This window comes from Cladosporium halotolerans (assembly GCF_011745625.1).
Source record: "Cladosporium halotolerans strain TM138-S3 chromosome Unknown Sca1, whole genome shotgun sequence".
Taxonomy (NCBI): domain Eukaryota; kingdom Fungi; phylum Ascomycota; class Dothideomycetes; order Cladosporiales; family Cladosporiaceae; genus Cladosporium; species Cladosporium halotolerans.
Window position 1 is genome coordinate 624,083 of NW_027191452.1, and position 14,247 is coordinate 638,329.

Sequence of the window (14,247 nt, forward strand, 5' to 3'; positions counted from 1 at the left end):
GTCGGTTCAAAGGAGGCGAGCGGTAGGGGAAACAGGCACTGTTGGAACCAAGACGAACGTGGTAGCCTTGCGAAAGTTTCAATGCCAGTGGCCGATGAGCGAAATGGTGTCTCTTGTACCGTATCACGGGAAGAACATCAAAACTGGGGCTTAGGTCGTGGGGCTCCACGGGGCATCTGCGGATCTGGTGAACGCGTAAGTGTATCACCTCCCAAGCTCCAATGAAGTGTGATCAACGAGTCGTCCCTGCGCTTTGGCGCTGCGCGTGGAGAGGGACCGTTAGAGGGATGTGGAGGGCGATGCGAAGGCGCTTTTACTTTCCTATGCTGGTGGGGCTCAAACCTTCTGCCAAGCGGCCGGGAAAACTCGGGAGAAGGGCTCGCTCGAGTCGAGACAAGGCGACGTCCGTCCGTCATGCCGCCGAGCACTTGTTCCTCGGCGAGATTGAGAGACGGGCCAGTAGGGCCGTCATGCCAAAAGCCACGGCAGCTCCAGGCACACCGCGGGCTTAGTCTACCTCGTCGCGGAGCCTTCAGAAAAGCATAGGCTTTCACGACTGTCTATTAAAGTTGCCCTTTGTCTGGGGGTTTCTGGGGTTATTCTGATACAGCCTCAATGCCGGTTACAGCGGCCGGCAAAGGGAAAATTGTAAGAATGCCGCCTTGAAGCGCTGCCGTGTAAGCAGAAGTGGCCGCGCAAGAAAATCCGCTTTAGTGCCGTGATCCTGAATCATCGGCGCAGCGACGCAGCAGGCTCGGCTGCACCTACTGGATCGTCGCACGAATACTCTATGTAGGTATTGGTGGTGCCTTACGAACCTGAGGCATGATCGACCGCCAATCCACGTACCATGCGACAACTTGCCAGCGAACTCAATCTCAAAGGCGGTTGGTCTGTTCCTATCAATGCCGGTGAAGGCAGTACGTTACCACAAACCTGATGTCGTGAGATTGAAGTATTGAGGAACCGGGAGGGTGCGACATTTCGTAGCTACCGGCATGTCTCCTTCAAATTTTTTCCATTCTGCCTCATGGATTGTGAAATTCGGGTTCAAATTCACGCCTCCCGTTTGAATCATGAACATCCAGTTGGACACATACTATCATCATTGCAATATCCGATATATTCCTCGATCAGGCGTGCAGAATCCGAATTTATAATTTGCTAGCTCGTTGCATTGTACGCCAGGCCCAAAACCCGGCTGCCGGCATCGTGACCTGAAGTAAGATTGACGAGACCTCACTTACCTCACTGCAAGCCCACCAAAGTATGCCGGTGCGTAGCCACGCATCCCTCCATGGCCTAAAGCAACATCTAATCCATCCCTCAACACCAGCTCCTCCTCCTCTCCGGCTACCCCAAGTCCGGCAAAACGCACCGCAGCCAACAACTCATCGCCGACTTCACCGCGCGCATCGCCGCCTCCTCGGACCCGCGCATCCAGCGCCTCAAGCTCTTCCACGTCAGCGACGACACGCTCGCGCTCGACCGCCATGCCTACGCCACCGCGCGCGCGGAGAAGGACGCCCGCGCCGCCTTCGCCTCCGCCGTCAAGCGCGAGCTGACCCGCGACACGATCGTCGTCACCGACGGCATGAACTACATCAAGGGCTTCCGCTACCAGCTGTACTGCGAGGCCAAAGCGGTCCAGACGCCCAACTGCATCGTGCAGGTCGGCACGCAGCCGCCGCAGTGCCGCGAGTTCAACGAGGCGGCGCTCCGCGAGCAGAGCAAGGACTCGCCACCGTATGAGCCCGAGGTTTTCGAGAATCTGATCTTCCGGTACGAGGAGCCAAACGGGATGAATCGGTGGGATGCGCCGTTGTTCGCGGTGCCGTTTGAGGACGAGGCGCCGGATTTCCAGGCGATTTGGGATGCGCTGGTGGGTGTTGATGGGAAGGCAAAGGTGGTGAAGCCGAATGCGGCGACAGTGTTGAAGCCTGCGACGGAGCAGGATTACCTGTACGAGCTCGACAAGTCGACATCAGATGTGATAGCGGCGATTACGGCGTGGACGGCGGATCATCCAGGAGAGGGCGGTGGGAGCGTGAAGGCTGGGGAGGAGCTGGAGGTTGAACTGCCGATGAACCCACCTTCGTTGCCGCAGTTGCAGAGACTGAGGCGGCAATTCATTCAGCTGAACAGGCAGCACAATCTGAGCAAGACCAGGGTGAAGGCGTTGTTCGTCACATATTTGAACGATGCGTTTGAGAGTTAGACATTGGGACATGAAGCACGAGATTCACGCCATGCGATTGGCGTATGCTTTAAACTATTAACGCTCGGTCTACGAACAGCTGTGGTTACCATGGTTCTCCATGTGCGTAGAGTGAGCGCTATCCCCGTCCTCATTTCCTTGCTCGGAACATTTTCAAAATCCATCCGCTTTGCGCACAACCCTTCGAATTCACAGCTGCTTAATGCAATTTTCCATTTCCCTGGTGGTATCATGTCTCCTGCCTCAGGAGTGTCGTCGCTCAAATGTGCCCTTCCGTTGTTCTGAGGATAAAGTATCACATCTAGAGCGGTTCCTAGCCGCCCATAGAGACCTCCTTCGTCACATTACGGGCGTTCTTCATCACCGCCTTCAACATCTTCTCGACATTATCCCAGTCCTCGGTGTCAAGCTTGGTCGGCTCGACGTTGAAGTGCTTGCAGATATCCATCAGCTGACCCCAGCTGCGACGGTCATGCACGAAAGTGAGAGCAGCACCAGTGCGGCCGAAACGACCCGTGCGCCCAATACGGTGGAGGTAGGTCTCATAATCCGGCTCACCGGTGGGCAGATCGGGAACGTCGTAGTTGATGACCATGGTGACAGTCTGCACATCAATTCCACGAGCAAGAACGTTGGTCGTGATCAGGACCTTGGCCTCGCCAGTGCGGAACTTCTGGAATACTGCATCACGCTCAGTACCCTCGAGGGCACCCGAGAGGGCAGCGACCTTGTGGCCGTCGGCGGTCATGCGCCGCTCGATTTCAGTAGCAGTGTCGCGGCGCTTGACGAAAATGATGGAGGAAGCGATGGTCATCAGACTGTAAAACTTAAGCAACGCGGCATACTTCGCCTCGTCGTTGTTGCAGTCGAGATACATCTGCTTGATGCCCTTGACCGTGAGCTTCTCAACCTCGAGAGTGATCTGGTTGGCGTTGGGCGCAAAGAGGTTGGCGAAGTTGAGGACCTGTTCTGGGAACGTGGCGGAGAAGAGGACGACCTGAATGTTCTTGGGCAGCAGCTGCTTGACACGCTTGCACTGGTCGCCCATGCCCTGCAGGTCGAGCATGTTATCGGCCTCATCGAGGGTCAGCACCTTCATGCCGCGGGTGTCGAGCTGACGGCGCTTGATCATGTCGGAGACGGTGCCAGGGGTGCCAACGATGATCTGGCCGGTGATCTGTTGACCCTTGTTCGCGGGATTGGGAATAGCCTCGCCAATCTTGAGACCCTTCTCTTCAAGGAACACGCCGAGCATCATACAGTTTTGCGAGATCTGCCTCGCGAGCTCACGGGTCGGTGCCAGCACGAGACATTGGGGCTGCGGGGTGCTTAGATCGATGCGGGAGAGCATGTTGAGGGTGAAGGCCGCTGTCTTGCCAGTTCCCGATTGCGACTGGCCAATGAGGTTCTGGGCAGGGTTCTTCAGGAGCAGAGGCAAGGCACGCTCCTGGATCTTGGAGGGCTTGTGGAAGCTGTTGATAGACAGCGCGCGGAGGAGCTCAGGAACACTGGTGATTATTAGTACAAGTGAGTGCGATCGGAGGGGATGTTCTGCTTACAGATTGAGGTCCTCGAAGCTCTTGACGGAGTACAGCGGGTTGTTTGGGTCTTCCTGCAGATCGGCGAGCTTGACGTTGACATCGAACTCTGGCTCATCGAGACCAGAGCCGTTCAGGAAGGCATTGGCGCCGTCCTGCTGCGCCATGCCAACAGATCCAGCGTCCGGAGTATCTTCCGACTTATCCTTGCTGGTATCTTGATCCTTCTTCTCAGCCGGCGCAGGCGTCGACTCAGGTGGTGTGTCAGTCTCGTCCGCCCAATTAAACTTCTTTGGCTGCTCGCCGTCCTTGCCCTTGTCGGGGAATGTGAGGCGCTCTTCGAAAGACTTGGCAATGCCAGAGGCATCGGCGGGAGGGGGGGTCTTCGCGTCAGACATGTTTGTGGTTCCGTGCGGTAGCGATGCGTTGTCTTCTGGTGAATGCGCGCGGAGGGAGGGTGGAGCTTTGCTTGCTGCCAGGGCAAGTAAGCGAAAGAGTGACGTTCGCGCTCACTAACGGCTCGCCGGCCAGTCGTCGAATAATGCGTCGAATGTGAGCGGACGTCAAAGCGTGAATGGGGATGTTGCAGGGAGGCGGGGTGTTTGTCGTTGTTGCGGTGACGCCAACCTCGTTGAATGCCCTGTCGAGCCACAACTTTTGGGGCTCAGGCAGGCAGGCAGGCACCGCGGGGCAGAAGTGATGCAAGGGGGCAGGTCTGGCGAGGCTGAATCGCGTGGCCGTCCTTCCACTCTGCACGCTGCCGAGTGTGCGCCCGCGGTCTGCAGGCAACGCCGGCGTCACGACTCACGACCCCACACTCGGGCTGCCTCTGGCACTCCACCGCTGCCCTCTGGGGCCAGCCGAGCCACGTTTGGCAGGCCGATCGCCTGCAGTGCCCTCCACCACCTCTGCTGCACATCTTAGCCGGCGCGGCGTGGCCCTGACTGTACTGTATGCTTAGCCCTGCCGCGACACGCAGTACGTGTACCTTACCTCCATCTGCGCCCTTCCGCCCTCTTCCCTTCCGTACTGTGCCGCCGTCGTCGCTTCGGTCTGGTAATGCCAGGGCCTGCTGTACAACATGGCTGAACTCGACATCGCGCCGAACTTCGGCGCCGAGCTGAAGGACGGCTTCAAAAACGCTCATGCCTGGGTCAGCGGTGGCATACAATGGCTGGAGGAGATTCAGCAGTTCTACCGCGAGCGCAGTGCCATTGAGCGCGAGTACAGCCAGAAGCTCGCCGCGCTCGCGAAGAAGTACTTTGAGAAGAAGGCGAGGAAGAGCAGTAGTCTGAGCGTTGGAGACAACCCTACCGTCACGCCTGGATCTCTTGAGAGCGCTTCCATGACTACCTGGACGGTTCAACTTTCGACTTTGGAATCTCGAGCTGCGGAACACGAGCAATTTGGACAACAGATGATCACCAGTCTGGCAGAGCCACTGAAGAATCTGGCGACTCGCTATGAGGATTTAAGGAAGCAGCATGCCGATTACGCGGCGAAGCTGGAGAAAGAGAGGGATGGCACCTATGCCGATCTGAGGAAGGTCAAGGGCAAATACGACGGCGTGTGTCAAGAGGTCGAGCACAAGCGAAAGAAGATAGAAAGCTCGTTCGATCACGGCAAGACCAAGGCGCACTCTGCATACCAGCAGCAGTTGAGTGACATGCGCAACCAGAAGGTGAGAGCGCGAGGAATGTCCAGAGTATTGGGCAGGGCTGACAACCACAGAACACTTATCTTATCTCTATCAATGTTACCAACAAACAGAAGGAGAGGTATTACCATGACTACGTTCCTGAGCTTCTAGATGTAAGCCTCTATCTTCCTGCTTCTTCTGCTAGATACTCACTGTCCTTTGTCAGTCCCTCCAAGCGCTTGCCGAGTCTCGCGTCGCTACTCTAAACAATGTCTGGAGCACCGCAGCGAAGCTAGAGAACCAAACCCTAACTCGATCCCTCCAACTGGTTCAGCACCTCGAGGGCGAAATCCCTCGAAACAACCCCGTCTTGGACAGCATGATGTTCGTTCGCCACAACGCCGTGCAGTGGATGGACCCTCCCGATTTCGCCTTCGAGCCTTCTCCCCTCTGGCTTGACGACGACACGATGGCATCTGATCCGCAAAGCAAGACTTTTTTGATGAACATACTTTCGAAGAGCAAGAATGCAGTCGGACCTCTCACCAAGGAAGCTGAAAACAAACGACGGGAGCTTGAGACTGTCAAGCGAGTGCGTCAACAAGTTCGCGAAGGAAAGGATAAGCGCGATGAGGTCGAAGTCGTCCGTGCGATGTTCCACTACTCGGAAACTCTCCATGAGGCCGAGCAACGGCGGGTGACGGCTGAGGTAGAGATCTCGACGATTACCGCCGCCATGGGCGATATTAGCGTGGGCATGAAGAACCACGCTTTTGAGAACAAGACGTTCAAGATCCCTACCAACTGCGATCTCTGCGCCGACCGCATTTGGGGCTTGAGCGCAAAGGGCTTGAGCTGTAAAGATTGTGGCTACACATGCCATAACAAGTGCGAGCTCAAGGTCCCCGCCGACTGTCCCGGCGAACTTGACAAAGAGGCTCGCAAAGCGATCAAAGCAGAGCGACAGTCCACAGCACAGGCCGTTGCCTCCAGCCCGGTACCTACCTCCAACGGCAACGGCGACATGAACAGCAGCAGAGGGAGCATCAGCAGCGGTCGTGGGGACATGCCTAATTTGCAGCGCAGCGATACCATTGGCTCTATGAACACCTTGTCTTCTGGATACGCCGCGAGCGCAAATCGCAGCATGTCCAGCACGACGGTGAAGGACGACTCGTCGGCTGCGAAACCTCTCACACATCGCATGGTGGCACCACCTCCGGCTGCTTACATCAAGGGCGGCGATGCCGATGGCGGTGAGCAGAGAGGAAAGATGCTATACCCATACTCCGCCACCGGCGACGGCGAGATCACAGTATCTGACGGCCAGGAATTCGTCGTTCTCGAAGCAGATGGTGAGTACCCAGCCGCATCTAATACCACAAGCCCAATCCCAGCTAACACCACACGCAGACGGCTCCGGCTGGATGAAAATCAAGCCCACCAACTCCGCCACCTCAGGCCTCGTCCCCGCCTCCTACGCCGAGCTCACCAGCAAAACAGACGTCTCGGCCGCCGCATCAGCCTCCACCACCTCCCTCTCCGGCAGCGCGCACTCCGCCTCCGGCCCCGCAGGCCGCAAGCAAGGCCCCGCCGTCGCGCCCCGCCGCGGCGCCAAGAAGGTCCGCCATGTCGAGGCACTGTACACGTATGATCCGAGTGGAGACGGCGAGACGGCGATGCAGGAGGGCGAGAGGATGGTGCTGGTCTCGCCCGACCAGGGCGATGGGTGGTGTGAAGTCGAGAGCAAGGCGGGTAAAGGTGTTGTGCCCGCTGGGTGGGTGAAGGAGGTTTGATGAAAGTAGGTGATGATGTGAATGTGGAGGTGTTTGGGTTGCAAATTTCATATTTGATGCTTGTTTGCATAGGCGAAAAGTAGCGTGGCATTGCGATGCGTTTCCTAGGTTTCTTGGGTACTTCAAGCTGGCGGCTGTATGCTTCTGCTCCGCTTTGCATGTGATCATTTCGATAGTCATTTCTGCTAGGCGTGCATTTGGTATAGGTGTCGAGGCCAGTGACCGTTTCACTCTTGCTTTTCCCATGCATCACTGGTTATTGTAGCGATCTTCCTGTGAGCTCATAACCATTGTCTTGAGGCCGCTTGCCATACCTAGTGCACGAAGATAACACCGCAACTATCGCTTTGCGGAAAATGGCTGTTCCAGCAATTCTACAGATTACAAATGTTCATAAAGTTTCCTGACGATACAAATCATAACTAACCGTGTGACCTATAAGGTGACTTCTCGAGACCTTGTCAAGGATGCAGATTCAGGAAGGTCGCTAGGGTTAGGGTTGGGGCTATATCACGTTATCATTTGTGGCGAGACGCGCACTGCAAAGACTGTCAGCCCCGCTTGAAGCGATTCTATCTGGCTCCTGAATTGCTATTCAAATCGTCTGAGTATTCAGTTCAGCTTGCGGCTTTCTTAGATGCGGCTCCTCAATCACGTATGCATCTGTCAGCGTTTGATTGTAGTACATAGATTTTACAAAATCTTCTCAAACCGGAAAAGGCCTGATGGTTTAGTGGTATAATTCGCCCTTCGGGTTTCATCACCCTTGGAGGTATCTCCATGAGATTGGGCGAGGTCCCGCGTTCGATTCGCGGTTAGGCCCCTTTCCTTTTGCCTTTTGCCCCACCTATAATCGATTATGATGCGAGCAGCTTACGTTTTGCAATCTGAGATATCAAGTGGCGGCTCGTCTGAAAAGTGAGGTCTAGAATTCGGAAGGTTGCCATGCACACAGCTTTCACTACCTAGAATCAAATAGAGACGTACAACGTCTCGATGGCCTTCCATGCGTCTGTGAATTCAACGTGTCTATACGGACGTGCGATTTCTACAAGGAGCAGTTTCAAGAGCCAACGGCGAGCGCACGGGTGGACACAGCCTGCCTTGAGCGGAGGCACGAAGGTAGTTGCTTCGAGATCGGCTCCGGCAACACAATTATAACAGGCCATAGCATATCAGCCAAGTGGGACGGTCATTTCACGAACACGAAGTTGGGTCACGGGCGGCAAAAGGTGGAGAGCGCCTCCAAGTCTACAGTACGAATGCCAGAAGATGAAGTCCCGCGCCGAGCGACGAGTCGTGAAGAGAACCGCACGCCGTGGTTCGTAAGAGGATTGGCAACGTCCACGAATTGGCGTTGAGGCCTTGGTGCTAAGTGTCTCCCGGCCTTGGAACGGCTGGGAGGAGGAAACAGCGATGCGTGGCATGGCTTCTCGGATGATGGCCGGAGATGGCCTGCCTACCTTATTGGCGCGCGTGACCGTTGGGGAATTTGATTGATGAGGGGGATCGCGGCAATTGTTGCACTTCTGCAGACGACATCACTCATTTCGCAAGCCGCTATAGGGAAAGACATCAAGATCTTGGATTTAGTATGTCATCGTGTGATCGCAGGGACCGGGCTCTATTTGTTTGTTGATGTTGCTTGTTCCCTGGCGCGGAATGGAAGGACACGCGCCGAACAAGTGCGGTCGCGGAAGCCAACATTGTCACCACGAATTGGCTTTGCGCTAACGCAAGGAACGCGGACGAGGCCGATCAGGGCGCGACAAGGTTGATCTGCCGGGCCAGACCTGCCTCGAGGTGCGCACTCCGTCTCTTGCGTCGTGGAGCGAGTCTTGGACGTTGAGGCTCTTGGAAGCTTGCTGCGCAGTGCGCAGTGCGCCAGACGGCTGGACGGGAGCGGCGCAAGCAGGCGGTGCCACGTTCGCGGGCGCTTCGTCAAGGGAGATGAAACAAATGTGACGGGGTGCTAGGGACGCGCGCCAGAGGGGTGCGCTACGCCTGTCACGTGCGGCGGTGCACTACCGTACATAGCAACGCTACGCTCGTGACTGCGGGCTGGAGGCGAGTCAAGTGAAGCAGTGCAGAAACGCTTGTCGAATTGCGGCGGGTCGTGAGCCAACGGCATTGTTCTAGACCGCTGGGGGGGTTGATCTCAACTTCGCGCACTTGCGCGCACCTTCGTCGACGGCGGTCGAACACACGGCGGAGGAGGCATTGGCGACGGGATTGGCGAGCGAAAGTATTGCAGAGGGATATAGGCGCATTGTCACGTCTGGCTCCAGACGCGTCGCTGAGCTGCGGCTGGCCGGCGGGTGGCGTCGAGGCTCATCTCGCTAACCTCGTGAACCCCAGCTGTGCCAGCGCGCGCTAACCCGATCGGGCCCAATGGCAGTCGGGACGCGCCTGCCAACCTGGCTCCCTCGCTCCCTGAGGCCTGCCCGCCCGCCGCCTTTTCTCCTCCCTGTCCCTGTCGACAACCACCTTCGCTTCCTCCCCAGGCCTGACGCTGTGAGCTGCCCTTCTCTTCCCTACCACGCCCGCTTCCACCTGGAGCCTTGCCTCCAATTCACTCTTTGGAACCTCCCGTCCCCACACCTGGCGCCAACAAACAAAACGCTGGCAATTTGCCCTCATTCTTTCACAACAACCCCATTGACCGCCCCTGCGCGCCTGGCCCAGCCTCATCAATCTCGTGCAACATCCCCAACGACCTCCAGCATCTCTCGCCCATCCCAAGCTTCACCGCGTAGACATCTACAATGAAGCACGCAGTCATCGCAGCCCTCGGCGCTGCCGTCGCCTCCGCCCACCAGCACGGCCACCAGCACCTCCACCACGCCAAGCGCGACCAGTCGACTCCCGTCGATGTTGTCAGCGTCCCTGGGCCGACCGTCGTCGTCTACGAGCTCAATGGTCGCCTGATCACCGAAGATGAGGTCCAGCGCGGCCTCCAGAACGGCAGCCTCGTGATGGCCAGCGACGGCCAGCTCTCCTCGGCCGCGCCTTCCAGCTACGCTGCGCCTTCCACCCAGGCTGCCTATGTCGCACCCACTTCCAGCAGCTCCTCCGTCTGGATCGAGCCCGCGTCTACCGTTGTCCTTTCTTCCTCGTCCACCGTTGAGCCGTCTAGCGCATACGCTGCGCCGTCTTCCTACGCGGCTCCGGCTCCTTCCAAGGACACTCCCCAGTCCTACGGCTCCTCCAGCGACGACGACGACGAAGATGACGGCAACCACCCTGGCACCGGCGTTGATGAGGATTTTCCCGATGGCGAGCTCGACTGCAGCCACTTCCCGGAGGACTACGGCGCGATTCCTGTTGACTGGATGGGTCTTGGTGGTTGGACTGGCATTCAGCAGCCTGGCGGTTTCATGGGCGGCTTCGCCAACATCAAGACTGCCCTTACCGGCGAGAGCTGCACTGAGGGTGCTTACTGCTCCTACGCCTGCCCCGCTGGCTACCAGAAGTCCCAGTGGCCTTCTGACCAGGGCGCTACTGGCCAGTCCATTGGTGGTGTCCACTGCAAGGGTGGCAAGCTCCACCTGACCAACACCGCCATGTCCAGCAAGCTTTGCATGTCTGGCACTGACAAGGTCGAGGTCAAGGTCGAGAACAAGCTTGGCCAGAACGTCGCCGTCTGCCGTACCGACTACCCTGGTACCGAGGGCGAGACTGTTCCTCTTAACACCATGCCTGGCAAGACCTACCCTCTGACCTGCCCCGATGCCGACAACTACTACAACTGGCAGGGTGGCAAGACTAGCGCTCAGTACTACGTCAACCCGGCCGGTGTTGCCATGAAGGATGCCTGCCAGTGGGGCTCTGACGCCAACCCCTGGGGCAACTTCGCCCCCATGAACCTGGGTGTTGGTTTCAGCAACGGCCGTGCCTGGCTGTCCATCTTCCAGAACTCTCCCACCACTGACGCTAAGCTTGAGTTCTCCGTTGAGCTCAAGGGTGACGACATGAGCGGTTCCTGCAAGTACTCCAACGGCCAGTACTGCTCCGACACCGGCTGCAGCTCCACCACTGGTTGCACTGTAAGTTATCTTGTATTGCTTCATCATATCCTTACCCTCACTAATCATCCACCCAGGTCTCCGTCGGCTCTGGCACTGCCACTTTCGTCTTCTCTTAGATGCAAAGACCAAGAACCATGCAGCATGCGAGTTTCCGACTCCCACCTCTTGCGTAGCACTTACACGAAGAGGCACCTGGCGTGCATCTACTCCTAGCCCTTGACATTTCCGGCCGACCTGGCGGGCACTCCTCGGCCATGTACATGACTGATCACATCTATACCGTTGCCAAAAGTGCCTTTCAAACCCGCTTCAAGTCTCTCGGCCGGCCCTGAGTAGACCGCTGCACGAAACAACTCCAGCATCAACACAACCAGCCTCACTTCAGCGACAGGGAACAACAGCACGGTCAAAACATTTGGTTATCTTCTTTTTCTTGATTCAGTTGCCACCAGCCCCCAATTTCGTATCCGAAGCTCGAGCGGTTTCGCGAAGCAAAGTTTTTGATCTTTTCTGCGCTGTTTCCGATTTCTTTCCTTTACGTCAGCTTCATGAACGAAAGCAGGGGGAGGGCAGAGGGAGCCTGGTTGACAAGGGTTGTGAATAAGCTCTTCGGAAAGATGAAGGAGGGGAGGGGGTCCTTATACCTTTCTACTTCTCACCACGCTCTCACGGGAATTCCGCAAAGGTGAAGCATCTGATAGCCGAAAAACAGCTTCCTGATCATGCCTTTGCGGGGGATTCTGCTAGTTGAGGAGCGTGGCACGATTTGATTTTGTGTCCGCTTTTGTACATAATGTCTTTTTTGACTTTACTTCGGCTTCGTCCGCTTTGATAGTTAATGTTAAGTGTCTTCGCTCAATCGACTCTTCACGTTTCCGCGGCTTCTGTGTTGTTTAATGGTGTTGATACGGGTTTAGATGTGCCCCTGTGGTGGGATGTTGGCCTGGTTCATGTGCAACTGTCCTCCCCTCGTTTAGCTGCGACTTTTTGCTGCCCGTCTCTGTTTTAAAGAACTGGTATCCGCGTCTTGAGTAAGATTGCCGCGCGAGCCTCGTACGTAGGCTGAATGCACGCACGAGAAGCTAAAATCCCGTGTGCACTGAGTGGAATCAATAAGAACTCACTGCAAACGGACGCATAGACATCGAGCCGATTGCCTTGCCTTGCGCAAGCGAATGATGGACCGTCGGAGAATGAATCTATCCATTGAAATCTCTCTTTTTGATTTCTCGCCGCGTCCGCTAAAGTAAAGACGGCAAATTTTTTCATAACTGCATACCTGCCTCCTCCAGCTTCCCACCACCTTACCTCGCGCCCAACTTCTCCAGGGCCCGCGCGCCCTGCTCCTCCCACTCCGCCTTGCTGACCCACATGTTGTCGCGCTCCGCCATGATGTTCGCCAGCACCGCGCCGCCAAGGAACACCATGTGGCGGCGGCGCGGCGGGTCCTCGATGCGCACCTTGAACTTGTCGAGCCGCTCCGGGTTGCCGCCGAGCACCTTGTGCAGCCACAGCTGCTTGATCTCCTTCTCCATACGCGACGGCAGGCCCGGGTACATGCTGCTGCCGCCGGAGAGGACGATGGCGCGGTAGAGGGAGGAGCGGATGTCGACGTCCGCGGCCTGGATCGTGTTGAAGAGGAACTCGGCGATGCCGGGCTGCTCGACGTCGACGAGGTGCGGCTGGAAGAGGCACTCGGGCGCTTCGAAGCGCTCGCTGCCCACGCGGATCGTGCGGCCGTCGGGCAGCGTGTAGGTCTCGACTAGAGTGGTGGTGTCTTCGCTGAGCTTCTGGTCGAGCGCCAGGTCGTAGCTGACGTAGCAGAGCTTCTCCTTGATGGCGCGGACGGTCTCGAAGTCGGCGGTGCGGTTGAGGGCATAGCCGCGGCGCAGCAGGAGCGAGATGAGGTTGCGGGTGACGTCGCGGCCGGCGACGTCGAGGCGGCGGGTCAGGTGGTTGAGGACGGTGGACTCGTAGACGGGGACGATGTGCGTGACGCCGTCGCCGGAGTCGACGACGACGCCCGACGACAGGCCCTGCGCGTACAGCGCCAGCACCGCCTGGATCGCCACGTACACGCCGCCGAAGTTGTAGCGCTCGAACATCACCTCGCACATGTGCTCGCGGTTCTTCAGCGGGTTCATCGGCGGCTCCGTCAGCAGGATCTTGCGCCCCGTCGGGTCGATCTTCATCTTCTCGAAGAATGTGTAGTCCCACAGGTGCTGCATGTCGTCCCATCGCTTTACTATGCCGTTCTCCATCTATGGTTCCGAAGAGTGTGGTGTTAGCGAGCTTCGCCCTCCGATTTCAATTGTTTGTCCCCTCCTTCGACTGTCGGTGTGGTCGCGGCATACCGGGTAGGTGATCTGTAGCATTGATCTCGCGGCGGCGGCCTCGTCGCCGCACATGATGTCCTTGAGCACCACATCGCCGGGCGCCTGCTCTTCTGTTCGGAGGATGGGTCGGCCGATGATTGAGGGGTATTGGTGGTCAGGGAAGTTCTGGATGGTCGGTCTTAGTTGAAGTTCCAGTGCTGCGCATGTATGAAGGTTATGCGAGAGCGTACCGTGCCGGCGAAACCAGCCTTGAGGAAACCGGTACCTCCGTCGAGGACTATGCGGTGGAGTTAGCAAGCTGGCATTGGGTGTTGAGAGGCCGGCCGACGTTACCGATGGGCGACTCCGCCATGTTGTTTGTGTCCTCGAGGATGCGACCGGTGAGAAAGAGAGGGGGAAGGTGGAAGGAGAGATGTTGAGGTCGTGTATCGAGCAATCAATCAGTGCGGTAGTAGGGTGTAGTGCAAGCTGATCGTGCCCAAGTCGCCCTGCCTGGCGGCCTGGAGAGACATGTGGGGAGGCTGCGACGTCTCGCCTCGCCAAGAGCCGTCTGTCGTCAACGGGGAGAGCTGCCAGCTGCCAGCTGCCGTGACGAAGGCCGGCCTCGGCTTCTGCGCGAATTCATTGACGTCTTCCAATCAATTCTCAATCAAATTATCAAGTCTTGCACCCATTCAGCTATTCCTTTACAT

At 57.3% G+C, this 14,247-nt stretch overlaps 5 protein-coding genes across 5 annotated transcripts; 3 read left to right on the forward strand and 2 right to left on the reverse strand.

Moving 5' to 3' along the window:
• Positions 1-933: 933 nt before the first annotated feature.
• Positions 934-2,218, forward strand: WHR41_00246 (uncharacterized protein; the record flags this gene model as incomplete). Its single annotated transcript, XM_069368852.1, has 2 exons — positions 934-1,275; positions 1,337-2,218. Exons 1-2 carry the CDS (start codon positions 1,270-1,272, stop codon positions 2,216-2,218), a joined length of 888 nt encoding a protein of 295 aa, XP_069234351.1. The 5' UTR covers positions 934-1,269.
• Positions 2,219-2,234: 16 nt separating this feature from the next.
• On the reverse strand, positions 2,235-4,370 carry WHR41_00247 (uncharacterized protein). The gene is made up of 2 exons (XM_069368853.1): positions 3,778-4,370; positions 2,235-3,726 (listed from the first exon to the last, which is right to left on the reverse strand). Exons 1-2 carry the CDS (start codon positions 4,152-4,154, stop codon positions 2,532-2,534), a joined length of 1,572 nt encoding a protein of 523 aa, XP_069234317.1. The 5' UTR covers positions 4,155-4,370; the 3' UTR covers positions 2,235-2,531.
• Positions 4,371-4,617: 247 nt separating this feature from the next.
• Positions 4,618-7,191, forward strand: WHR41_00248 (uncharacterized protein; the record flags this gene model as incomplete). The annotated part of the gene is made up of 4 exons (XM_069368854.1): positions 4,618-5,437; positions 5,488-5,568; positions 5,622-6,750; positions 6,809-7,191. Exons 1-4 carry the CDS (start codon positions 4,838-4,840, stop codon positions 7,189-7,191), a joined length of 2,193 nt encoding a protein of 730 aa, XP_069234312.1. The 5' UTR covers positions 4,618-4,837.
• A 2,418-nt stretch (positions 7,192-9,609) lies between these two features.
• On the forward strand, positions 9,610-12,078 carry WHR41_00249 (uncharacterized protein). The gene is made up of 2 exons (XM_069368855.1): positions 9,610-11,237; positions 11,294-12,078. Exons 1-2 carry the CDS (start codon positions 9,957-9,959, stop codon positions 11,333-11,335), a joined length of 1,323 nt encoding a protein of 440 aa, XP_069234313.1. The 5' UTR covers positions 9,610-9,956; the 3' UTR covers positions 11,336-12,078.
• Positions 12,079-12,523: 445 nt separating this feature from the next.
• ARP2 (Actin-related protein 2) lies at positions 12,524-14,068 on the reverse strand (the record flags this gene model as incomplete). Its single annotated transcript, XM_069368856.1, has 4 exons — positions 13,889-14,068; positions 13,786-13,832; positions 13,574-13,720; positions 12,524-13,480 (listed from the first exon to the last, which is right to left on the reverse strand). Exons 1-4 carry the CDS (start codon positions 13,905-13,907, stop codon positions 12,524-12,526), a joined length of 1,170 nt encoding a protein of 389 aa, XP_069234046.1. The 5' UTR covers positions 13,908-14,068.
• Between the last annotated feature and the right edge of the window lie 179 nt (positions 14,069-14,247).